This window comes from Gavia stellata, chromosome Z, assembly GCF_030936135.1.
Source record: "Gavia stellata isolate bGavSte3 chromosome Z, bGavSte3.hap2, whole genome shotgun sequence".
NCBI lineage: Eukaryota > Metazoa > Chordata > Aves > Gaviiformes > Gaviidae > Gavia > Gavia stellata.
Genome location: NC_082637.1, coordinates 582,932 through 610,423, shown reverse-complemented (window position 1 = coordinate 610,423; position 27,492 = coordinate 582,932). Strand labels below are relative to the sequence as shown.

Sequence of the window (27,492 nt, the reverse complement as noted above, 5' to 3'; positions counted from 1 at the left end):
TATTGTGTTGAATAGTGACATAACTTGTTTAATGACAATTAGTGCCTTTGACACAGTTACCATTATCCGTATATTTTCGTTAGAAGAATGTCTTTCTTGTGGAACTTCTAGTAAAGAAATCTTTTCATACTGAAGTTGAGGCTCCAATTTGGGATGTATCTTGTGTCTTCAGGACACCTAACCCTGAATGCAACATCTGTAACTATAACAAAATGGTTAAATTTCAGTTTTGTAAACCCACGGTAGTTTTTTGCAACTGATTCAAGACCATCCTTTGGTAAAGAAAAAAACAGAACTTGGGAGATCTTGACTTGACTGCACAGTTACTTCAATTCTTACTTATCCATACTAATAAAAGGAAAAAACATACACCTTTTTAAGGAAAAATCATTAAAACACAAAGTTCTTTTTGTCATTATGTGTAATCTACAGATTTGTAAGTTTGAGGGCATATAAGCTTAGCTGTTTTCTGAACAAGATACCTGAATCTGTGCAAAAGTGAATCAAAAGATCTATTGTGAGAAAAAATGATTTGACTCAAAGGTACATGAAGAAGAGCTTATATTAAATGAATCAAACCCATATTTTTCTGTATGTTGTGTTTAAGAATGTTGTAAGTTAACAAGTTCTTTTTTTCAAACAGACTTATGAAATATTTTTTTTAGCTATTATAAAATAACAATACAGTAATTTCTTGCTCGAACAGCCTTCAGTGGCCTATGTACATACTACACCAGGCTTACCTTCAGGCTGGGAAGAAAGAAAGGATGCAAAGGGCCGTACTTACTACGTCAATCATAACAATCGAACCACAACATGGACACGGCCCATTATGCAGGTATGGAGATCTGTTATAATGCTTAATTTAGATAGCAAACACTTAGTGTGTATTGAGTATAATTTCAGGTGAAGCAGCTCTTCAGAACTCTGAAATTTTTAAAAAAAACCAGTCCTAAGCATTGTCATGACAACTCAGGATAATCATAAGAAATTGCAATGATTGAGATTTTTTTTTGTTGTTACTACTTTTAACTATATTAAGGTACAGATTAAGCTGATTGCTACAATGGAAGGAATTTACAGAGAGGTACATAAGAACTAATAAAAGGAGGCAAATGCATCCTTAAGATTGAATTTGGAAGTTGTGTTGATCTGTTAATATTACCATACATTATTTGCCCTTCTGGTGGAATTAAATTAAATACTTGATATTTAAGAAAGTATATCTAATATTTCATCATTATAATAATAAATAATTACATCATTTTTCAAGTGTCCTAACTCCGGATGAACTGTGTTTCTGACAATTTGCTAACTTGGTTTTGCTTCGGAAATAGCTTGCAGAAGATGGCATGGTTGGGTCAACAGCAAACAGCAGCAACCACTTAAGTGAACCCCAGATAAGGCGGCCTCGTAGCCTCAGTTCACCCACAGTAACTTTATCTGCTCCACTAGAGGTGAGAAATGCTGTTACAAGAAAGATCGCTTATATCTGACTTCTCAGTCTTTGTTGTTCTTACAGCTTTGTATTTCCTTTTTGGTTATGCAACACAGCCACTTTTCCCTATTATTGATTTTGCCCTAATATATTGCTGTTTTCTTTAGCAGTTTTCCGTCTGGATCTTTATATTGTACAATAGTATGACTTAACATTTGTGGCCATTGAATGATTTATTTTATATATGGTTATTTGGTTTGGTCAGCTAAAACGTAATCTCTGTGTGTGTGTGACTCATACGTTGTTGTGACTCCCTTCAAGTGCTATGAGTGTATAAAATCAGAATATTTTTTTTAAGTTGAAACATTTATTTTGATGCTGATAACTTTGAAAATAATACATGCAATTGAGTTTGGAAAAATCTTTCAATTAAGATACTGATGGCATTTTATATTCCTTGTCTTTCAAAAGGGCATTTAATTTCCTTAGAGGTATCTTTAAAAGTAATTCAGAGTACTGTTGAATGACGTTCACTGCGACATGTCTGAAGAATAACTTAGGTGGCTTCTTACGCAATCAAAGACAATGTGTGTTTTACTTCTGAAAGTGTGATTAAAACTCTTGAATCAGTTAAACATGGCTGTGTTGAGGAGAGTAAGTTCTTAAAAATTTTTTCTTCGAACTTAAAGTATGGCACCTTATTTGTCTTTCTCTCTCACCATCTCTTTTCTACTTCTGTCCCCTTTGCCCCTGCAAAAGTTTGCCAACAATCAAGTGAAGGTTGTAACATTTTGTTCATTTTATGCTTCATTCTTCGTTGTTCCTTATACTGAAAAGTACTCAAACTGTTGAGCAAGTTGTTAAACAAAGGTAGGACTATTGGACAGATTGTAGTGAGGTGATTATAGTTCATATTTAAAATAAATTTACTTATATGTAATTCAGATAAACCCTTTAACAATGAACCTACTTAAAACTATAGTTGCCATTGTTCATTTTGAAGACCAAATGTACTGTAATGTAAATAAATTAAATTAAAATATTGCGAATAGCTTAAACTAAAACATTAAGGGCATTCCACTCCCTATTGACATGTTAACAGTTGAGCTGGTGGAAGTCATTGACTAAGCATCTGAAACTTGAGTTTCTCAGGGAGATAAGCTAGCTTTTAAGGGCAATAACCTATTCCATAGCTACAAAACCAGTATTCTCTTCACTTCAGAATATTTAGCTAACCAGTTTGGTGGTTAGTTTGTTCAATGCTCAGAAACCACAAGGGTGCTGAAGAGCACAAACTTGTCTTCTGATGGCCAGAATTTGCTTTTTTTTTTTTTAAAAAAAAAGTAAGGGTAGACTTACTAAAATCTTAAAAGGATACAACCATGAGAAAAAGAACTAGTTCAACTTTTTAGAAGTTACTTCTTTTGTTTAAATAGTTATTTTATTATAAAACGTTAAACTTCTTTGTGTACAAGACATAGGGAAAGCTTTTATTTAATGCAAGATATTTTAAATGCTACTTTTGAACACTGTAACCTAACTGCATTTTCCATGCAAATGCAGCTCAAAACAAGAGACAAAGAAGGCTAGAATAATTTTGTAAATATCCATATGCCTCATTTTCTAATACAATACTCAAAAAATAGTAATTAAATGTAGGCTAAGTTAGAGAATTGCCAAAATAAGCATTCATAGTTTTACTGAATCTTAACAATTAGCAAAACAAGAAGAAAGCAAACTGTTATCGCATACCAGCTAATGAGTGCATGTTTTTGGAGAGTAACTGAAAAGTACAAATGCAAACAAGATTTAAACATACTACATTAGTCTTATTTTCTGATTGTGATAGTCTGTACTTTCAAAGGAGGGTAAGTCTGGATCAAATTTTTCAAGCTGTTTAGACATCTAAATGTGCAGTTTCCCCAGTGAAATTAAAAAAAAAAAACGCACATCATGTAACTTCTGTTTTTAATCAACAGGCATTGATCAGTGAAGCAGTTCTGCGGCTGTGATAATTTATAAAAAAAATTTAGATTGTTCAAAATCTGTAATTGCAAACCTCCGTTTAATTTAGGAACTTGTTTTAAGTTCATATTTAACTGTTTTGTCTGAAGTTATATTTGAGAAATGCATTGAAAGGTGGATAGCATCGCCTTAAATTTAGGATGTTCTCTTGTTATAAAGTGAGATATATTGCACCATGAAGCACGAAGCAATGTTTTTAATTTTTCATTCATAAAATGAAACATTGATGTGTCCAGGGCAGCTGCAGTAAAATATATAATCAAATGTAAATACTGTGGACATTGTCATTTCAGAGGGAAGTGATAAAACACTGTCCTTCCCAGCAAAAAGCTCAGTATGTTACAAGGAGCAGAATTTAGCAAGTAAGTTCTAGGAAATCAGTCCCAGCACTTAATTCTGGTATTCATTACATCTGGAATAAAAAACTATTTGCTGTGAAACCAAGTTTTGTTAGTTTTACAGTATTGAGTGACATTTGACAAATCTTAGTGTCCTTCATTTTCTTCAGGGTATCAAGGACTCCCCTGTGCGCAGAGCAGTGAAGGACACCCTTTCCAATCCACAGTCTCCACAGCCCTCACCTTACAACTCTCCTAAACCACAACACAAAGTTGCACAAAGCTTCCTTCCTCCTGGCTGGGAGATGCGAATAGCACCCAATGGCAGGCCCTTCTTCATTGATCATAATACTAAAACTACTACATGGGTAAGAAATTCTAGATAATTAATTTTAAATCAGTTGCCATCTTTTAAATGTTTCTGTCTTTGTTTTCCTGCCTATCTATCACCCCCCATTTTATTGTGGCATCTGTCTTGTCTTTAAGGAGGGGTTTGTCAGCCTAACTTTTCATGTAACTGATGTAGGAATCCCACTGAATCCTCCCATGCAGTCACGTACAGTAGCAATAGACTTGAGTAGCTAATTTCATGAAATGACTGTAGTGCTGCTATTGCTGCACTCAGAGAAAGGAAACTTCTTTGTTCAAAGCTGGAGAGGGACTTTTTACAAGGGCATGTAGTGAATAGGATCAGGGATAATGGCATTAAACTGAAAGAGGGTAGATTTAGATTAGATATTGGGAAGAAATTCTTCCCCATGAGGGTGGTGAGGCACTGGAACAGGTTGCCCAGAGAAGTTGTGGATGCCCCAACCCTGGAAGTGTTCAAGGCCAGGTTGGACGAGGCTTTGAGCAACCTGGTGGTGGAAGGTGTCCCTGACCATGGCAGGGGGGTTGGACTAGATAGCCTTTAAAGGTCCCTTCCAACCCAAGCCGTTCTATGATTCTGTGATATTCTCTTAGATTTTGGTGCATTTGTACATCTAATACCATGCAATAGTGTTTCACATTTTGTATTTGACCTTTTTATACTTGACAAATCATTACATACAAGTACTGTCCTTTAAATTCCCCAAATTTGGGGTTTAGAGGCATACAGTCCAATGGCGATTTGGATTGTTTTTTAGTTTGAAACTGTCCATAATTGTATTGTATTTCACTGTGACTACCACTGCTTTTTTATTGATATAATGTATGTTCATCTTCTTCAGTTAATAGAATCCATTTTATTATTCGTTTTATGTCATGAGGATCCATTTTTCAATAATTCTGCAACTTTGGTCAACAAATTGAAGAAATAAAATTACACTGGGAAAAAATGTCAAAAACAACCCAGCATTTCACATCACCTTTGAAATGAGAGTTTCACTTTAATTTGTTAGGCATCAGATTCCCAGTGACCACTGTTTACGTGACATATTTTTAATGGTGGTTCTTAATGGTGTTCCCAGGTGCATATGAGTAAATATGTGGGTGGAAATCTCAAAACATTTCTTGTCTAGATTTGTCTTCTGTGACCAATTTTACTTGCCCATTTTTGCCTCATTTGAACATTGATGTAATAATACCTGTGCATGAATAAAAATGTAAGGAGCTCATTTTCATCCTTTTCAAGCCTTTTTGTGATAGGATGGCTTATTTCTCTTACATTTTTGAGAGCCAAAAACATGCATGTGTATCTAAATGCCACTTATTGGAGTGCATGCATTCCTAAGAATAGGGTTGTATTTTTTGAAGCATATCTCTGGACAGAACACACTTAATGGAGTCAAACAAAGTCTTACATCACCCTAATTCTTAACATGTAAAAAATCATTTCAATATATGAATCCTAATAAAGTATTTGACACATCCAACTACTAAATGTTCTATCACTTCTATATGTTTCGTTGTATATATGTTTTATTCTCAAAAAAGAAGAAGAAGAAAATAATAACTGTAATGTAGGAAGATTTCTTTTCCAGATAATCCTGTTTGACTTAGTATGTAGATCTAACTTGACCTGTTGGATTTACAGTTCTATGTTTCTGTTACAGGAGGATCCACGACTGAAATTTCCAGTGCATTTGAGATCAAAAGCATCTTTGAACCCTAATGATTTGGGCCCTCTTCCTGTAAGTGATAATGTGTATGTATTTTAATATATACCTGCTATCTTACGTGATGTGATCTATTATTGCAGTCATGCATTGTATGTGGACACATATTGCTGTCATCGCTTTTCTGAAGATACTGAAGCTATGTTTATATATAGCACCAAAAAGCTTTATTGTGATCTGTGAATCAGTCAGGCTCTTTGAAGCCAGCCTATAGTATTTCTGTAATGATTGCATGTTTCTTTGCTTATCTGAAGCTTTGAGCTTTGAAGATACTTACCTTGGTTTTATCTTTGACTACGTGCTTTTAGATAATTACCCGTTGCTGGAGCAGATTGTTCAAAGCGAGCTCTATTAATGCACGAGCATATATTGGCATTCAGAAATCTAAATAAATTTTGATTTTTCAATGAAACTTCCATATTATGCAGAGAAAATTATCATTTTAACGTCAGAAGTTTTGTCACACTCGTAACCAAAGTATAATATTGATTTACAGCCATGTCAAATACAGAGCTTTGCTTTGTTTTTAAAAAACTGCATCCTTAATGGCAGAGCCTAGTCTATGAAAGCTAACGCTTTTTCTAAGGTGCTGATTTTTATGGTGTAGTGTTAATTCAGCTCATTGTCTCGTATATACTAAACGTACTTTTGAAAATTGCCATTGAAATTGTACTTGCAACACTGGAAACCTTAATGACAGCGATCCACTAATTGTCATTCAGCACTCTCAGTGCTCCAGCATGTATTATGGACAAGCTGTCTGCGAACAGCTATGCCAGCAGAAGAGGCTACTGTTCCACTCTACAGGACATGGCAGGTTCAATTATTTTAGTTTTAAACAGTTTGAATAACGAGTCTTTAATCCTACTCGTTTTCATTGAGCTGGGTTACAGTTTACTTAGATGAACCACTGCCAGCAGACCAAAACGAGTGCTGCTTTTGGGCAAGAATGGTGACAAATGCTACCTTTGGTGAGGGGTGATAACCTGTTACCACCTATGATCAGACCTCTTCCTCTAAAACATCCTAAAATCTCACTGCCCTTGTCTTGATTAGCAAAAAGTTTTGCCTTATATTTAAATCAAGCTGGGCCACTTGTCAGGCCCAGTGGCTTGAATCACTGATTAGATCGAAAACTATGCGTGGTTGAACATATCTCTTATGATGCATTTTCTGGTTACAACACAGCAGTAATGCAGTTTGTCTTTAAGAAAACAACTGTGGAAGTAGCTGTTCTTTTGCAATTCTTCAGATACATTGAGCATGCATTAATCTTTGCAGACACATTGCTTAGATAGGAGGCACTGCACAGGAGTAACGGAAGGGCCAATTTACAATTTATTCTGTTAACTGCAAGAAGTAAAACATGCCATGAAATCAGGATAGCCTGACATATATCACTCTAAATATATAATTAGTAACAGATTTAAACTCAGGTAACAATCCATTTTTGAGTGAGATAAGAATGACTACAGAATTTAACAAGAGCTTCTCAAAGACTGAAACTAAATAATTTCTCATCCATATTTTATAGAAGTCTGAAGCTCATGTACAGCATACAGGTGGAATGAGTGGTAGACCGGACAGCATTGCATATACTAACACTGTGCCATTTATTCTCCTTTCTATACTATAATGGTTTGGAAGATGAGAAAAGGCAGTGGATAAAAAGGGAAGAATTGAGGACTAGGTTAGACATTCTTGTCCCACTGTAATGGGATCCTGGTTTACATATTTACAGTAAATAACCCACATGTGTTTCAGAAGTAGAAGCAGAAACTCTCAAACCTAACCTGTGATGGACAATCTATTCTTTGTGATCATTTCCTCATAGTAGGAAATGGGTATAAACCCTGATGCAAGAGTTTTCCACTTCCAAGCTTTCAAACAATATTTACTGTATTGGATATAGTTACCTGTATAAACAGCCAGTTCTTTGAATCTTCCTAGATTTTTGGCCTTGACATAATGAATCTGTGATCATTTTGTGTTTTCTACCTCACAAGCATCTATCAGGCGATTTAAGCAGGCATGGATAATGTATTGCTTTGTGGTGTGTGAGGGTGGTAGTATTTCACTTATTTTCTCTCTTTTATTTCCCAATTCTAGCCTGGCTGGGAGGAAAGAATACATTTGGATGGAAGAACGTTTTATATAGACCATAGTAAGTAAGCACTCAGGTACTACAGCAAATAGACAAAGGGAGGTAATAAATATTGAAGTGAAAGCTTTATAATTTTACTCTTCATTTAGGAAGCCAGGTGTTGATATGTGGAGACATTGATACCAGAGACTTAGTGCCCTCATACGGTACTGTATATTCACTGAAAGCTTGCTTTTAATTGGCTCATCAAGCTTTGTCCCTCTCTGACTTGTGAAGCATTAACATTTCTTCTTTGTGGTTTCTTTTGTTCTTGTTGATATTTTGGATTCGTTGTTGTTGTTGTTGATGATCCCATGGCTTATTTGCACTTAATAAATTAAAATATACACTAGGAATAGAAAATAAGATGAGAAAAGATCACGTAGCCACAACTCCACATATAGGCAGTGGAGAAGTTAGCACTGATAAGTACTCTTTCCTCTCCTTTAAGAAGGTCTTGTGGCAGTGCTGATTCTGATCTTATTTCCTATTTATAGCATGTTAAACTGCACCCAGCCCATTAATATTATTCAGTTCTGTTAGTGAAGTTCTAGTGTAAGTGATGTTTCATTGTAGACTTGTCTTATTACAGCATCTCAGAACTACTGTGTGAGTTTTTGTTGTTGTTTGAAAATAAATCAACCCAGAAAGGCTGGGTTGTTTCCTCCTCTTCTACTTTTTTTTTTTTAAGACTTCAGATGGACTTTTAATGAGGTATTTCTATTGATGCCATAATCTTCACAGAAATAGATAACTCACAAAACCATTAGAAGAGGGTACATATGCTATGCAAAACTTTGAATTAAAATCTTAAACTATATAGTTTTAGTGATATGATATGATAGTATTACGTTTTTCCTTCAGCGTCAGTAACACTGACTCCGATGCTTTTCTGTAGTTGTATATATGACATTATTAAATCATTATTAAAAGATAATGTAATATGAATAAATAATAAAAAGTAATACAAATTTTGAAATTGTATATATAGTTTTAAAACCAAATCAGAAATAATACACTCATCAAAGCACAAGATTAACCTCTTTCAAACATCAGTACAGAATTATTATTCTTTATACCTTCTGTAATTGTTTTTCCCAACAGATATCTGGAAACTTAAATATGGCAAATTATTCTAAATTGCTTCCCCTGAAGAGTCACAGACTAAAACTGTTGTATTTAACATACCTGTATAATTGTTGAGCCTCCCAACCCCCTTTAAAAATTTTTAATTTTCCAGTCTCCCAAATCTACTTAAGCATGTATTAGCTTTTAAAAGTAAATGGAATGTTAAAGTTGTACGTTGATTAAAATTCCCCCAAGAATTTATATTTGTTATAAAACTAAATTTATTTGCATCTGAAATCTCTCTCTAGTCCCTCTTCTGATCTGAGTTTTTTTAGCTTTTTATATAGCAGTTTTTACAGAAGTTTAGAGGTTGGGTTTGTTTTTCTATAATGCTGCTTGTTTCCAGCAAATACCCTTTTGGTCTCAGTCTGGTGCCACACCATTGCAATTACAAGTGGACTCTAGGAGCAGAGGTGGTGCCAGTGGTGTTACAGTGGACACGTTGCACATCCATTGTGATAAAGTTGTGCTCATTATTTAGGGAATAACTGCAAGCAGCATTCAGTGCTTAGTGATTTGGCTTGAGCAATCTCAATAGTAGCATTTGTTTTCACAGTGTCAACAGGGAAGTGCGATGACGTTTGACCATAATGGTAGGTTTGTGACAGAGCCTGCTGACTCTTACTTGTATCATGGCTAACTTGAGAGCATATGCTGAAAACAGTCATGGGTGCGATCAGCTGTGCTCAGCCTAAACATGCAAGTCTCAGTGTCCATTACCATGATAAACTGGCCATCATTTCAGTCCTTCTCTGCGAAAGTGATTAGTTAAGATGCAACAAATGTCATCATTTTCATTATTAGCATACAATAGAAACGTTGAAAGTGTTAACAGATTCAGCTACAATTAATGTCCTGGTACCCCAGATACATTTTGTAATTCTTCTGCATAATTATCCAATATTGCTGCCCTATTTTTGAAATGTTTTTCTCATCCGTGAGAGAAACTGTGAAAAAGTAATGCAGCCAGCACAGAAATCTCCTCTTGTGGAGCAACAGAAACTGCTATTAAGTATGCCATATAAACTAGTAAAGCCAAAGTACTGTTAAAATAATTTAGGTATTACTTGTAACATAGTAGTCTGAAAATATAATATTTTTAGATTTTAACTGTAAACAGTTCTAATTTCTGCAGTGGTCAATCTTTTAACAACAAATACAGTCTCTAGTTCACCAGGATTGTTCCTTAGCTAGCTAAGTCAACATTATTTACCATCCATGAATTAAAATAGTACTCTCTATTCATTATAGCATGCATATACTTCTGCATTTCCTAGGAGCCTTGTAGGAAAATATGATCTACCTGTTGGAAGGTATCATGATGGAAAACACAAAAGGTTTTCCAACCATATGCAGAACAGTTATCAGTGGCTCACTGACAGAGGGATGGATGTATGAAATGGGTTCCCCTCAAAGTCTGTCTTGGATCCACTATTTTTCAATATATTCAGTAGTGATTTGAACAATGAATTAGGGGGAATGTACTCATTAGTTCAGCAGAAGCCAACAGTGTAGGAGAGGTGAGAGGTGCTCCCTGGAACAGGATGAGAAATCAGAATGAGTCTGGCAAATTGCCGCTGTAGTGTGAAGTAAGATACTGTTTAATAAGAATTGCAAAGTATTACTCAGAATGGGAATAATTAGCAGAATTTTGGTTGAAAAGGGCATGGAAAATATCAGCTGAACACGAGTTAACTCATCCTGTGATGTATCAACAGGAGTGTCTTAAATACGACCTGAAGTAATCCTTATAATTTCATCAGCACTGGTAATATCTTAGCTATGATAATACTGTATCTAGCATTGGGTCCCAAACTTCAAGAAAATAGTGGACCACTTGGAAAGGGACCAGACGAGACAGAGGAGAACGGGAATCCTCAAAGGCCCTAGAGCCTGGTTTTTGAGGAAGGACAGAGTATTGTATTTGTGTGAAGACTCAAGAGAGATGGTAGGTCTTCCAAAATGTGCTGCAAAAGGAATGAATTCCTTATCCACATCCACTTAGGGTAAGACAGAGAATCTTGAGCTACAATTCCAGGTAGAGTGGTTCAGGTTAAACCCTTCTAATTGTTGGAGCATTTAAGGCCTGGAATAGCGTTTTTAATATGAAGTCCCTGTCACTGTAATACTCTGAAAAAAATTTAGACAAAGATTTGTCAGTAACATTGTACACTCTTAAGTATGTAGGGCAGTAAGAAAGAATTGACAAACTTGCAGTCGTTGCCAGTTCCATTATCTTTGAGTTCATCGAAAATGACCACCATTATTTGTGGCTGTCAATTTCAAGTAGGTACAAGAAATGAATTAGTATAAAACCAATAAACTTTGTAGAAGGAGATTTGACTGAACAGGTTGAAGCAAGATGGAAAGGACCAGAGTAAGCGTCACGCCTTTATGGCAGGCTCTGGTCTGCGGATCTCATGTAGTTTCTGGAGCTGTCAGTCTAACAGCCTTCCTCCATAATTTTGATAAGCACTAAATAGACTTAACGTGTAAAGGGAAATAAAATAGTATTTTAATATTAAATTAACTAATAGATCAAATTTCTTGAAATGCGCTTGTGATATTTTTAAATTTTTTTCAGTTAACATTTAATGAATGTCACCTTTCAAATCCCAGTCCATTTTAAAACTAGCTTGGGATGCTCAAAACTTACAGGTCTTTTCCAACTGTGGAAACATGGAAAATACTTGTGTTTTAATATAAGTGGGTTTGGTTCTTTGCTTTTACCTATAGTAGCCATAAAAACAATTTTCTTGAAACTTAGTGTGTTTATTCCCAAACCTAGCAATTACACAACTTAAAATCTGGACCACTATCTTAATATACAGTTCATAAATCAAAACAGTGTGTGTAACAAACAGATGTATTCTCATTACCCTTTCAGTGCAGGAAATGGATGACTTAAATCTTGCCATTTCAGGTGGCATCTAGTTTGGTTTTCGGAGCATTGTCTTATTGTTGCAACATCATCATTTTGTTGTGATTCTGTTGTGTTCAGAATCTTGTGAGGAGCAGTTGTCTGGAGGCAGGGAGAGTTTCACCGTGATCCTCTGTAACCTTACCACATCACCCTCCTGGTACTCTTAAAAGCTGTAGATGAAAAGAACTGGATTCTTTTGTGTTATGCCAAAAACTCCTTTGGTCAAAACTGAATGATCTCTTATACCATAATTGTATAATTTTGCCTCCCTTAATGGTCCTATAACCTTTTCATTAAATCAGTGTCTAGGACAATTTTTTAAAGATATGTTATTCCCTCCAAATTTAAATACAGGCTGTCTTTTAGAAGTATTACATTTTGGCTATCTTTATGCAAAATTTCAAAAAAGTAAACTTAGTCTGACATTTGACAAAGTTTTTTGGGTTCCTTTACCTTTCAGGCATGAAGTCTGTGTATTTCTAATATGACCTGAATCCAAGACCGTGTTCAAATAGAAAATGTTTACTACTACAGACGTTGAAATAAAAGCAGTGTAAATACACTGGATTCTGTTGTAGTTTTGCATTTTTGAATGAGTGTTTTCGACTAAACAGTGTGATGGGGTTTTGATGTAGATGGGTGAATGCAGCCTTTTCTAACCCTGAAATACTAAGTTGTGGAAATGGTAGGGAAAACAGTTGTAGGGAGAAAAAACCAACATAAATTCACAATGCAGTAACAGAGAGGTAATGATATAATTTCTTCTGTTATTACAGATAATAAAATTACCCAGTGGGAAGACCCCAGACTGCAGAACCCGGCAATTACTGGTCCAGTAAGTACTGCTATGGTTTTTTTCCATTGGATGCTATGACTCATGTACATTTGGTATAGGCAGGAGGCATTATCAAGCAGCAGGCCGTGCCTGTTCCTCCAGATCAGGTCAGACTCTGCCTGAGGAACAGACCAGGAAGCAGGACCTCCGCTTTGCCGTTGCCTTTTCCTGACAGACATGGGAGGCTCATGTGCCAGCTTTTGTGAGCCTGCAAGGGCAGGGGGAGCTGCCGTCATGTGACAGCCTGCCAAGGGGTTCCAGAACTGATGCCTTGTCCCCGGCATTCAGATGGTTGTACCACTCTCTGGACCCTATTTTGTTTCTCCCAGGCTGGAGTGCCTTGGGGGCTTGTCCAGCCTGGCAGCTGCCAGTGATCCAAAGCAGTAGTGGGCTAGTTAGGAATCACTGGAACATTTGGAACTACAGTGCTGTGCACACTACTCCCAGGTCAGACAGCAGGTTCAAATTTGATGGGTTTGGAGGCTTTCCTAGCAGTAGTTACCTAGCTAGGGAATTTTTCCAGTGGTACAGTTTGATTCCTGTCTTGTAGCCATTAGCATGTGAAGTTGGCTTCTGCCTTGGAGCGTCTAGGAAACACTCTTCATCAGTAGACAGGACAGTAAATCGCAGAATAGCTCTGTTTTTCAGCGGGGAGGAAGAGAAGGCTCTTCAGAAGGATAGAGACTCTTTTGTTTGGCTAGGTTTAATTTTTTATATTGTTGTGTTATTTCTGAGTGAAGCTCCATCCATTTGGAAGGTGCATAGCTAAACAGTCTGAATGGTGTTTCATGCTTTGAAACACACGGAAACCTGTCATTTCTCGTTTGTTCCATTCTGCTCCTCCTGCAACCTGAAGCTTTTCTGCACTAAGTGGTGATGATGAATGTGGTTTCTGAAAGAGGTCTATTACTGATGTGATCCCTGGCTGAAAGATAAAAAAATTTAAGATTTCAACATGGGTTTTGCTGTTGTGTTTGCTGCTTATTGTGATGATGATATTCCAGGACAAAAGTAGTAGAGTGATACCTTTAGCTGACTTTTGACATCCAAACAGGTGAATTGGGGGAAAGAAATGTGATTTTAAATAAATTACATGTAAAATAATGTAAGTGTAGAATATTCTTCAGATTATTTTTCTCCACGTTTCCTGATATTATAAATTACTTACTATGGAACAAACAATATTAAATCTTTGCATCTTATCTTTTTTTCCTCCATTGTGTTAAAATAGTATGTTTCTATATTAAGCTATGTGAAGGGCATGCATCCAAATTTCAGACCAGGTTCTTTGTGCTGAATCCTAGATTGTAAGGTTTTAGGGATGTGCATAGGAGAAATGTTCATATTTACCTATTATGCGGGTCATTACTGACAACAGAATTTTACTGAGCTGAGACACTGTGCTATTAATTTTTGGATTTCTGGATAATAAAAACCTGTTTCCATTTGATATGGGAGAGTTGTGACTCTGTGGATTCAGAGTGTAAAAAAAAAAATTGGGTCCATCAGTTTTAAGAGACATAAAACTTACTGCAGATAAACTAAGACATTTTAGAATATCAGCCTTAGAAAAAATAAATACGTGCTTTTACTTTAATATCAAATTTTCAAAACATCAAATATATGGAGTGATTCTTCGATCTTTTTATGCTGGTTTATGCCAGTTCATGGTATTCTGAGTGATCAGTCTTCCAACCCTGAGATGTTTGCAGGTGCCAAGAGTACCTTTTTATTCTGGATAAATCCTCAGGGTTTTTAAGGGTCTCGGGACACCGCAGATTAACTACTGCATGGTGTAATTCCAATTGCTCTTGTTTATTTGTAAGATTAGTAATAATCACTTGTTTCAAGGTAGTTGCTTTTGGAGTGATTTACCCATTTATCATGCACTTAATGCTTGAGATACTAATACACAGTATGCTATACAAATTCTTAATGTTTATTTTCCCAGAAACGTTAAGCATAAATGAGAAAGACTGGGAAATTTTGTTTCAAGATAATAAGGGTCAGTCATGATCCCATTAAGTAAATAACAGTTATTTTTGTGTTTGTTTGGGGTTTTTTTGTGTTTATTTGTTTTTTTTAAAAGAGAAAGCAAGATCAAATCCATTTTACAGCCATAAGTATTCATCTTAATGCTTTTAATAGTCTTTTTGGTGCCATGACAAAAACAAAGAACTACTTAAATTGCATTTCACATTGCATTTAAACAATGGAAACATGTAGTAAAGTCATATTATCATCAGAAGAAAATGATTTAGTTTGATTTTTTTTTTTTTTAATTTTTCATGTTTCATCATCCACAAGAGAAAACTCATATAGAAATATTTCCACCTCCCGGTCTCACCTACATCCAGTCATGAATCTACTTCTAGACCAGCCCATACCTTCCTCCCCCAAAATCCCAGTCCTCATCCAGAAACTGAACTTGAATCAGAGCTTTGCAATTTGTGATTCAGCCTTCGGGGAACAGAGAATGTGACTTTTGCAGTCCCGTGGAATTCAGAATCATTCTTTTTCTCCCAAGAAATCACACTTCATTTGTTTAGTTAGCTGTTTTACTAGGTCCACTCTTTGATCTTGAAGGAACAGTAGAGCAAAGGAAAGTAAGGATGTAGTTGGAAAATATTATGATGAAGGCCAGGAAGCCTTTTTTTTTTTTTCTTTTTTTTCCAAGGCTCTTTCCAAACCCTGATTAAATTGATGTTGTATACGGTGTCAAGAAACAGAGAATTAAGGATTCTTAATTCTCAAAAAAATGATTGTCAAAAAACCCATAGAGAATTAAGGCATCTTACTTAAATACATAGCAGTTATTTATTCGAGCCAGACCTGTACCTGTCATAGTATCACTTTTCCAGCCTCTTCCTGTTCCTTAGTTTAATTAACAACTTTGTTTTCTGGCTGTTTCATCTGAAGGCTGGATAATGTAGGTTGCAATCATAGGACTGGCAATCAGGAGTATGGGTGGCTTTTACCTGTACTCCTGCTTGATGGCTGAGGCACTTCAGCGCTTTTGTGTCTGGTGCTTGTTGGTACCTTAAAAGGCTTGGCCTTTTTGGACATTTGTATGCATTTCCTATCTGGTGCTACAGCAAAGGAGTCTGATGAAAGCAAGTAGGTAGCAGAAAAGAACACGGTCATCTTACTGACTACTGTGATGGTCAGTGAGTGGTGTAGGGATTAACATCAAACATGGCAATCTTCTATCTTAGTGTCAAATCCTTGCTTGCCTATACAGTATGTTGGCAGGAAGGAGAAGCACAGAGTTAAAATTGAAATGTCTTTCAAAACTCTGAATGACAGAGCTTGTGAGAACCTTTGTTGAACCTTCATTTGTGCATGCCTGGAATCATCCTGAGAGGCCTTTCAGGTATCTGGAAATCCACATAAATATTTCAGAGACCTGTGGCATTTGTTAAGGGGTGTTTACATGTGCCAGAAACCAATTTCCAGCTCTGCTGATTAATGTAATTCTACCAACCTTCACTGTGCCTTTTTTTTTTTTAACTTCTAAAATTGTTCTGTTATGCTGCTGTTACTTAAAATTTGGTCTAACTCACAAGCAGCTGCATTGAGTGAGTATTCAGATGAATATTACACAGTGACTTGTACTTGGTTCAAAAGAACGTTAATTTGTTTATGAAATGCTTTTAGATTCTGGATGTAAACACATTATGAAGGTGTATATTTTCATTCTAATTTACAAAATAGTTTTGATATAGTTTGATGATAGTTTGATAACTATTAAGAATTTGATTCATTCACATTGGGCTGAAAAGATGATTTCTAGCCATGGACATTCCCCTGCCTAGTTAACTCTGCTGTGTAGGCATATATTATGTCCTGCACTTCTTGGAGAGCAAACAGTGTTTGTTGTTAATGTGGTGGCTTTACTGGAGCCCCTTAATTACTTCTTAGGTTCATTTTCAAAATTCTTTTTAATTTTATGTCTTTTGAGTAGCATCTAACAATGCTTAGCACTTTCAGCTGTGCAAATCATATTCTGTGGTAACACATCATTTTTAAAATTCAGTATCATATGGCATGCCCGTTATTTCCTAATGAGACACATGGATGGCAGCAATACATTCCAAATTTTTTTCTCTATGTTAAAAATCGGTTTTGCTCTTTTCTGTTCCTAAAAGAAGAAAAAAAAAAAAAGAGGGTAAGTAAGTGATTAACAGAAGAACTGAGTCGAAAGTTTTCATACCTTTTAACTCAAATTACACACTGAGAAATGGGAAAAAACTTTGGCTGCTGTATTTCATGCATGGTGGGTTTTACTAGATTACCTATGGCATACATATGTAGATAGCATGTCTTTAAATTTCTTTTTCATTTAAATAATGTTGGAACATCAAACTGCTAAATAGCTGGAATAATCTGTATTTATGATTCTCTCTCTGATAGGCAGTTCCGTATTCCAGGGAGTTCAAACAGAAATATGACTATTTCCGGAAGAAGTTAAAGAAACCAGTGAGTAGAAATGTGCTGCTTTGTGTTGGAATCAGTAACGCTATGTCTGGGAGAAACAACAGACTGCCCCAAGCATAGATACAAATGGTGTTGTATCTTGCTATAACACACTTGGCAATTTTTCTTGATTGTGCTGCTCCTAAAGGGGTTAAGTAGGAACCAAAAAAATGAAGAAAAGTTTGAATTTGATTGGTTTCTCAACAAAAACATTTACAAATCTTTAAGACTCACATTTTTCTATACAAATGCAAAATCAAGGTGATGAGGCAGCAAGGAAGTAGCAATGATTCACTATTTCCCATTGCAACTGAGCGTAATTGGTATGTTAGTTTACAAGCATTTAGGTTGAAGATAGGCTTGAGGATTGGTATTTCTCCTTCATCTTCAACAGTGGACTTTGAAGGGCAGAGCTGGAACAAGTTGGCAGAGCAGAGCCCACAGTTGTGCTGGGTCTGGCACAAGCTTCTAGTGTCCTTGTTCTGTGAAAAAAAGTATTTTCAGTAACATCTTTAACATAAGAGAGCACTCAGTATTAGCTTGCATGTGATAATGACTCGGAATTAACAGTAAACAGCCTTGGCAACACCAACTGTAAGTTGAAGAGGGGCTTGCCAATGTCTTTACCTGTTCATTGGTAGCTGCTGGAATTTTCACCTTGAGTTTGACCAGTGATTGCACACAATAAGCACTTTAGTTGTCAGGAAAAAGCAAACCTTCTGAAACAGTTGTTTCAAGTCAGTTGTATCAGGAAAAATATACATGGCTGTAACAGTCATGTGTATCTGTTCATCCAGTCTTCTTTCTACAAATTCTTAACTCAGTTCTTTTCTGTCTTTTCTGAATTTAGCTCCCTGCGCTAAATCATAATGGGGGGGATTCTCTTTTTGTTTTTATCTTTGCAATTCAGTTCTGTTGTGTGTATGGTACTGTAGGTGTTCTTGTTGTGAAACTGTTCTGGCCTTTACAGATATGCGAGTAAAGTGGCTGCATAAATCTTGTGCATTTGTTATCATTTTAAGCTAAAATGCCCTTAAAATAGAGCATAGTAGTATCAATCATTTTCCCACTTTTTGTTTGTTTGTTACCTTTCTTGTTGTTTTCATTGTTTTGTCAAATATCATAAAAATCTCTGAACCACTATGCTGGAACTTACGTAGTTCACCATATGCTATCAACCTGTAGGCTTAGAGAGCACTGGAAAACAAAAATCAGGGGAAACTTTATACATCAGATGTCTAATGTGTCATTTAGTTGTTACCACTGATCAGTAATTTCCCTGAAGACTTATTTATTGAGACTAACAAGTATAATATCATCTCCTTTCACATAGGCTGATATACCGAACAGATTTGAGATGAAGCTACACAGAAATAATATTTTTGAGGAGTCCTACAGAAGAATCATGTCTGTGAAGAGACCTGATGTACTAAAAGCCAGGCTCTGGATTGAATTTGAGTCAGAAAAAGGACTTGACTATGGAGGCGTGGCCAGAGAATGGTTTTTTCTCTTGTCCAAGGAGATGTTTAACCCTTATTATGGTCTCTTTGAATATTCAGCAACGTAAGTGTCCATTAAAATATTTACATTCATAAGGGATATACATTAGATTTTGTGTAAGAGGCAAAGTTACACTGGAAAATAGTTAGATCATCCTTCATGATGCATCAGTATGCACTCTTATCAGTCAAATCTCTCTGTTCAGTGCTATCATTTCTTACTTGCCTTTCAGAGAACCTTTCAAATTGTCGTTGAAATCTCATAAAACATTTTCATTACTAAGACAATATTCAGTGTGGCCTTGCTTGCAGCAAAACTGCCATTTTTGAGGCTAGTAATAGTGAAAGGAGCGATGTCAGACAAAAGACTCCTTTTATGCCTTCCCGTTACATTGTGAAACACCTGCCATCCAGAATTATAGTGCTTCTTTCTAATTAGCTCATAAAACAGCTTCTCATTTACATTTCGGTAGTTACACAGCAGTGGCCTTACATAAGTTTAAATTTGGTTTTGTCCAATTTTAAAATCTCTGAGCAATCCATTAGTGTAAATGAGAGAGCAAGTCTCTTGCTTAAAGCACATTTGTTTTAATATGCTGTATGTAATTCCACATTGTGTACTTAGCTACAGTGAGGATGGGTTTCTTAATTGCAGGCAGTAGTTTCAATGTTTTTATGTCAATATGAAGCTCACTCTTTTCTCTAATAAGTGTTGAATAGGTTGTAAAGTAGATGAACAGAGATTGCATAATGAGAGTTTTCTTGCATTTGTGTCTCAGAAGAGACACGTTCTGCTGTTGAAGGGAAACACAACTTAACATTGACTAGCGCAGAATGCCTGTGTGTTAACAGAGTTCACTGGATAAACATTTGTTTTGAAGTATTTCCACTTATGGGGTATAGGTCACTGTAGATATTTTAAGTATAATGTTATTTCATTTTAGGTTCAGAAATTGAACTAGTTATTTTAAGAAATGAGAAAAAAAAATCTACTTAAAAACCTCGTATCTTGCTTCACAGATTAAGAATATACTGCAAATTTAAAATACTGCTTTTACACTGATGTCTTATTGTGACACACACTTTCACATGAGTCTTAATGCTTTGTTACCCCATTAAAAGATCTCAGTCCTTTGACCCCTTTTTCCAATATTCTGGGGGTTAAGTGCATTTCAGAGATGTTCTCTAGTATGTGTGCAGTTTAAGATGCTAGGAAGAAAACTTTCTTTATCCTAGGACGGTTGGACCATGGGCCTATACTTAATTCCTCTTCAGTACCTTCAGATATTTCAAGAACTAAAATCAACTACTGCAAAAGAGAATCCTAGAAATTTTAAGCCCTGAAATTTGGCTGGAAAGAGTCAAAAATCAAGCGCGGCAGAAGAGATAACTTAGTTGAAATTCTCATTCCGCTGAAGCTGATGGCAAACTTTTACTGTTTTCAATGATGCAAGGCTTTTGTCCTTTGAAGAGGCCCTCTTACACTTGGCACAGATGGAATGCTGTTATCCCACAAGCAGGAGTTTTAGCTGCCATTGTCAAATAATGGTCATAGCAAGACAGTTTTGATTAGGTCAGCCTCCCCACAAACTGTCAGATACTTCTGTTGAGGAACACATGGCTAAGTTACATTATTACACTCTTGCAAAAATGAACAGGAAATGGCCCTAAGCTCAAATTATTTATTAACATATCTGAATATCTGGTTATTTAAATACTCAGTTATTTAGATATTTTTTTTCTTTCCCCAAAAAAGGGACAACTATACACTTCAGATTAATCCTAATTCAGGTCTTTGTAACGAAGATCATCTGTCGTATTTCACATTTATTGGTCGGGTTGCTGGCCTGGCAGTATATCATGGGAAGCTATTGGATGGTGAGTTATTACACTGTATGGCTATGCTACTGTTACTGGATTTTTATTAAATGAAATAAGTCACTTCAGTAATTCATATACTTTAGTATTTCTGGAGACAAAGTCTGAGAGCAAGTAATGGAAATGGAACTGTTGGAAATTGCATTCCTGATGTGAATGGTGGTTCAGAAATTATAGGGTCTTACTCAACAAAATACGTTTCATATGAAGTTTTGCTCCTTTCTCCACTCGTATTAAAACTACAGAATCAGCACTGCTAAATAATCACTATCCCTAAAGGAAAATCAGTAAATTTATATCAGCGATTTCCATGCAAACCTGCAGCCAAAGCAGTTGTGTGGGTGTCAATTGCAGCATATTTTGATCTGTAAAATTATTACTGAATGATTTAATGAGAAAATTTCATTTCTGCTGAACTTTGAAATCCCACAATAAGCAAGCAAGCAAACATTATAAACTGACTGTATTTTATTTAGCAATAGTGTAGCATATTAGAAGAGGAAGCTCACTGTCCTGTTTTTCTAGCATCTCCTTTGAGAGAAGGATGGCAATTTTAAATGGATTACAGTACCTTGATCTCTACTCCCCATCTTTTGTGGCTCTCTAGCATTAATGTTATGGTGTTTAATGGCATAATTCTTGTAATTGAAAAATTGGACTTTCTGTGCCTAAATAAAAAATGAGCCTGCTGTGTTAACTTGAGCAGTTATAGCGCTGTTACTTTCAGGGGGGTTCTTTCTTGCTGGCACGCTAGGAAATACGGTGGTGTATTATCCTTGAGCAGTTGTGTCTTTATGTAAGGTGAAAATGCAGAACAGTGGAGGTAACACTCTTCCCTCGCTTTTAGGCTTCTTCATCAGACCTTTTTACAAGATGATGCTGGGGAAGCCAATAACTCTGAAAGACATGGAGTCAGTGGTAAGATAACATTTAAGCCATATCAGCATTAGCAATTACATGGTTTTTTCTTCTGGGGGAAATTTATAAGAGCTAACAATTCCAGTAAACTGCGTGGTGGAAAACACAAGGTCGTAGTTGCAACGAGTTTTAGGAAGATATGTACATACTTTTTTAATAAAACAAATTTTCCCTGCTAGGACAGCTGTTTCAATACCTGTGGTGAGAGGGACACGGGAAGAGAGACATGAATAGGCCAGTAAGAAACGCAACATCAGATGTCTAATTATACTTCCAGATTTTCCACTTGGTCAGCTCTGTCCCTGTTAGAAGGAGCACCACCAACAAGCCCTACAGCTTGTCATGCTGTGGAGCAGGAAGAGGGGGATGCAAAGGCTTAGTTCTGACCTGGAAACATGGGAAGTTGCCCCCAGTGCTGGAAGGAGAAGGGGTTGCCAAATTGATAAACGGTTCTCTCCAAAATATACTTAATGAATGCAGCACAACTTGTGCCCTTACATCCGTTTTGGTTTTGTTCCCTGCACTTCCTCTACTTTCACACCTTCAACATTAATTGCAATCAAGTACTTTTGTGTTTGGCACTCCCTGGGAGAAAAATGAATTGTTTTACAATTTTACAAGTTAGTAATCTCTAACTTTGTATTGTAAAATGAAGGACAGCAGTGAATAAGATCCCGCAGATGCCCAGTCTGGATGTGTAGTGTACCAGTACTGGAACACAGTACATTTCAGATATGTGCAATAGCTAAATACAAATGGTTTCCATTAAGTTAGCAGGATGATACTTGTTTTTGTCTTTTTAACCTTTTGAGGTCTGTCCAGTTTTTCTGCTGCTATGGATTCTGGAGAACCTTGGAGCTGTTACTTTTCCCCTTTCTAACGTCTTCCTCTGTTACCCGTTATACAGAATAGTTTATCTGTCTTCAGCAGTAAAGTCTGTTGACCCACAAGCCCAGCACAGAGGCAAAACTACAGAAGATGAGATGGCTTGAGCTCAAGTATAAGCTTAAAACCAAGCTCATGAGATACATATCCAGAAGGATCTTAAAAGGAAGTTCAGGCTCTTGTATTCTTACAAGTAGTTGGGAAACCTTTTCCTCTTAGCTCTGCAATAGCTGTCCTTGGCCTTGTCAAAAGTGTGCTCAGTATGAGAAGAATAAACCACAGTTTATTCTTTTTGATGTTTTAGAGTTTTACAGACTTTCAGTCGCTGACATAAACGCTGGTTCAACTGCTTAGTCTCTCCTCCAGCTACCGCTATCTCATAGTCACCAAATTTTGGCAGGTCATTCTTCTCTTGAAGCATACATGAGTAAATAATGTTTTAACTTTATTTCAAAATAATTTTTTTGGCTCTCTTGCTTGAAAATATTTAGTGATAGCTATAATACGTTATTTTTCTTTCTTTTTTTCTTGGGTCAGTCTTTAATTATGAACCTAATACATGATGAAGATACAACCCTTTTAGGAAATTAGAAGGGTCTTTTATTCAGCAAATTTTAAGGCTTTTTAAAACGACAATGCAATCAGTTATTGTATAATATATTATCAATGTAATGAAGTGGTATATAAATTGTGTTGAAAAGAATGTACCGTTTTATCAAGAAGACATTTTCTAACCAATTATTTAACACCGCTATATACGTATTTACCAAATCGATACGTAGAGTCATTTATTGTGTTGTATAATAATGCAATTACAAGTCAATTAAGAAAAGTTACATGAATCTAAAAATACAGCATCTAAGAAAAATACATACGAATAAAGTAATCCATCTTACCCTGCTTTACAGTAGCTGTGCAAATAAATGAGTTCTCATCCCTTTGGAGTTCTAGTTTTAGATGTTTTTATTTGTTCAATTTCAAGTTAAGCTATACATTTAATGTTCACATTTTGAAACTTTGTTCAATTATAATCTGCTGTAGGATAGCGAATACTACAACTCACTGAAGTGGATCCTGGAAAATGACCCTACAGAGTTGGATCTCATGTTTTGCATAGATGAGGAAAACTTTGGACAGGTATGTGAATGTTGTCCCAAAAGTCCATATTTCCATCTTATTATTGGTTATTGCCAAAAAGTAATTAAATACTGAGCACTATCTCATGGTTGTGAACTTGTTCAGGACTGTGAATGTTAATGATCAGTATAGGCAGACTATGAATATTAACCTCTCTTTCTTCCTGAACTGTCCAAGACTGGGGATGTCAAAGAAGGAAATGATGTTCTTGTCCGTGAGCAATATGACATCTTAGTGAAAAGCAGTACTTGAAGCTGAGTAAAATACTTGCAAGGAGGACTAATAAAGGTGTTACACAGTGCATCTTAGAAAATAGTCCCAGCCTAGGACTGTTTGGGGTTTTATAGGTTGAAGATGTTCTCAAAGGACAGTAAGTGGTAGAATTATAATCAATGAAGTGCTTTGTTTATAGCGTCTTTTATATAATGCAGGCAGATGATACAACAAAGGAAGCATGCCCATGTAATCTGTGGATAACTTTCTTCATCACAAATGAAAAACGTTAGATACATGTTTAACAATCGATAATTTAGTAGATGGGAATATCGTTCATCAGCCAAAGTCGTAATGCATTTTATCAGTAGAAGCTCTAACAACAGCTTATGGTTCAGTTTGTCTTGGATTTACAGTCGGTCTTTACAGAGAATCGTATTAGAACAAACTTCAAAGATCTGTATCAGTTTCTGGATGGAGATGACTTGGGTGCAGATAAATGTCTTATACATAAGTATATGTGTTAAATTTAATTTGAGGACTGAAAGGCAAATAAATCATGAGTTTACTTAGATGAGCTTGGAACTTACTTGCCTGCCATGGGGTTTTTTATTTATTTACAAGCTATGAAGCGGGACCATTGTGTAATGCATGCACACATGTAGTGACTAAAACATTCTGGGTTTGTACAATATTGGGACTTAGTAAATACCTACCTGTGTCTCTTAAATTAATTTGCTTATAGGCTTTTATGCCCTTTTTTAGTGTTTTCACTTCGTTTAACTCTTAGACCTAGGTATCTTGGCTCCAGGTACCACTAGTATGGTGGACCACAGTGCCTTTTTTAAAAGCTGCCTTCAAAATTTCAAAATATATGCACACAATGTACTGTCAAGAACATTCTGATCCACTTCTCAGTGCTTATTACTTTTTTCCTGAAGCAACACAAGTTTATTGGCTTAATGGAAAATTAGGGAGAACCTTAAAGCCACAGGATGAAAAGTTTCTGTAATACACTGGGTTGGTTGTTGGTAATTTTCATTATCTTCTGTTCGGTAATGGTTTAGCTTCAAATTATTGATAGCCTTTCACTGCCAGCTTTCACTTCTGCTGGCAGAAGTTTGTTCTCTGACTCAAAGCATAAATCACCTTACTTGGAGATACTTTCTGCTCTTCTCCTAACTCTTTGATACCTCAAATAGCTAATTCTGGCATTGTCAGCAAGATTGATTTTTGGCTAATTTACAGTTGATGCATCTGATTCCAAAAGAGATTAATCTTTTAGATGCCATTCTTCGGCAGGTCAGCGCTGTATAGGCAAGAAGCAGATCACTGCTAAGGTGGGACACATAATGAAAAAAGTTGCAGACTGTCCAGGAGTGCTTATGCTCTCGGGGAAGCTTTACAAACTGCTGTTAAACATAGCTGCAGCTTGAGGCTCACTGGTTCATTTTTAGTTTACCTTTTTATTAAATCTCTCCCTGTGTTGTTTCTGTATATCATGGGTGCAAAGTAATGAATGGCATTTATGATTTCTTTTGTCTTGAATGTAACATTTTACCATGTTCTTACAGTTTGTGTGAGAAGTTCCCTTGATACAATCGTACGAGTACCTGAGGCAGGCTTTGTCCTCTTCAGAGAAATATATGGGGGGGGGGGGGGGGGGGGGGGTGTTAGGGGTGTGGAATAAAGGCATCAAAAACATCTGTCTTACTGTTCTTGACATTTCTACTCACCTTCTTACCCCCAGAGTTTTTCTTCATAGTATGGCAGGTATTTATAGGTTTTGTAGATTCGCATCTCTGTTGATGTAGGAATGCACAGGACGCTGCTGCAGCCGTGCAGGTGTAACGGTTCTGAACTCTGATTATGCCTTGGCTCAAGTTGGAGGGACCTATAATGAGTAACTGACTTCATGTGCTCATTTAGTGTCCAGCTTATTAACAGAGATAACAGTTCTTGTTCTAATTATCGTAATGTAAATTCCAGGTGTTGAGCTGATATCAGAGTCTTCCTGTATCTCAGAGGGAGAAGGCAGTTTTGGCTAGCTCTACAGCAGTAGTCATGAATTAAGTTGAAGTTCTCTTGGCTAACTTCTGTTTCAACTTACATATAAGCTCACCAAGTTACAGACAAATGCCAATAGTGGTAGATGTAATAATACTGCTGGTGAGATGCAAAATTGGTGAGAGAAATTTTATCAAAGACAAGCCTGAATAAGCTCAGTAGTACAAGGACAGGATATGCTATAGTGAGGAGGAATTTATCTAGCTAGAGATTGAAGCATCCTACCAGCCCAAATGCCTAGAGGATGCTTTCCAGCAATGCAGAAGTTCCAGCAAATATTGACTACATTGGCTTTTTCTGCATGTACACTGGCCATTGCCAGCAGTGTGGGGACTCCTAGAAGCCAAGGGACACTGACTCTTGACACTTGTTTTGCCTCATCTACTGCTAAACTGCTGAAACTTTATAAAAGTGCCCTTGGGAACCTGAGAAGGAGATGATACTGCTTTCACAAGGACATTGTGTATGTAAGAGGGAGATGTTTGCATTGCTATAAGCTTCTATATTTATTTATACTTCATTTCTCACCAAAACCTTTTCTGGAGTTAGAGAAAAACAAGAAACCTCTAATAAATCTTATCTTCTTACTGCCCTTCCTCACTTAATAACGAAAAATAAGGTTTCGGTAGTTCTCACAAGTCAGTAAGAAATACAAAGTGGGTTTTTTCAAGATGTCAAGGATGGAGAGCTATCTTCAAAAAGCAGAGAAAGAAAAGGTCTGTATTTCTCCTAAGTTCTTAGTGGCTCTGGAATACTATTTCTCATTTCTTAAAAGCAATCTGTCTTCTGGTGGGCAGGAAGAAACAGGCACCAAGAAGCCTTCTGTTCGTGCCATCAAGTCTGTGATCTTCATAACTTCATCCTACTCAACTTTGACAGTATAGCAAAACTTTCCCTTATTAGTTCTGGACTGTCTTCTCTGGTCTTTGTGGAATGAATAAACTACTGTTTTGGAGGTGTGTAGGTTCCTTATTAATTACTTTTCCTTAATAGTATAGTCATCTCTTTTTCCTACACAGTAATAGGTATATTTATTCAAATAGACCTATTGTGCTGGTTTTCCCCTTCTTGAAGCATTCAGTGTTAATCCAGTCCTGAAAAGAGCTTTCCACCCTCTTCCTTTCACAGCTCCGTTTATTAGCTAATGAATTTACTGTCTTACTGTTACTCAACCAGAACATCTGATTTAATAATTAATATTAGTAACAGCTTTAAAAATAGGCTTGGTTGAATGTGGGTGTCAGAGTCACGGCTTAGTTGCTCCTACTGGAACCATGGTTTGAAGTGATGGAACAAGTTGACTGGAACAGAGTGGCAACTTGAAAGCAACAAAATACTTGACTTTCCTGCTCTCCTACCCAAGCCCCCATGCTTTACAAGAAATTAATTCACTCTTGTGCCTGTGCTGTATGTAAACACCAGGACCTGCAGTCAGAAAAACGCTTCTTCATAGCTGCCGCTATGGAGTGTGTGGTTTGGTAGCAATTTGG

The 27,492-nt window shown here is 36.4% G+C and overlaps 1 protein-coding gene across 8 annotated transcripts in view; it reads left to right on the top strand.

Annotated features, from left to right (window-relative positions):
* The window catches only part of NEDD4L (NEDD4 like E3 ubiquitin protein ligase), a 149,031-nt gene that overhangs the window by 108,290 nt on the left and 13,249 nt on the right, over positions 1-27,492 (top strand). For 4 of the 8 annotated variants that reach the window (XM_009810281.2, XM_009810282.2, XM_059833767.1 and 1 more), the window contains 11 exons: positions 707-838; positions 1,338-1,457; positions 3,972-4,169; positions 5,838-5,915; positions 8,010-8,064; positions 12,871-12,929; positions 17,343-17,408; positions 18,739-18,968; positions 20,661-20,782; positions 21,630-21,700; positions 23,627-23,722. In XM_009810281.2, coding sequence (XP_009808583.1) covers positions 707-838; positions 1,338-1,457; positions 3,972-4,169; positions 5,838-5,915; positions 8,010-8,064; positions 12,871-12,929; positions 17,343-17,408; positions 18,739-18,968; positions 20,661-20,782; positions 21,630-21,700; positions 23,627-23,722 — 1,227 coding nt within the window. Of the gene's footprint in view, positions 1-706; positions 839-1,337; positions 1,458-3,971; positions 4,170-5,837; positions 5,916-8,009; positions 8,065-8,153; positions 8,211-12,870; positions 12,930-17,342; positions 17,409-18,738; positions 18,969-20,660; positions 20,783-21,629; positions 21,701-23,626; positions 23,723-27,492 lie in introns of all 8 variants that reach the window. The other 4 variants (XM_059833770.1, XM_059833765.1, XM_009810283.2 and 1 more) reach the window with 3 other exon arrangements.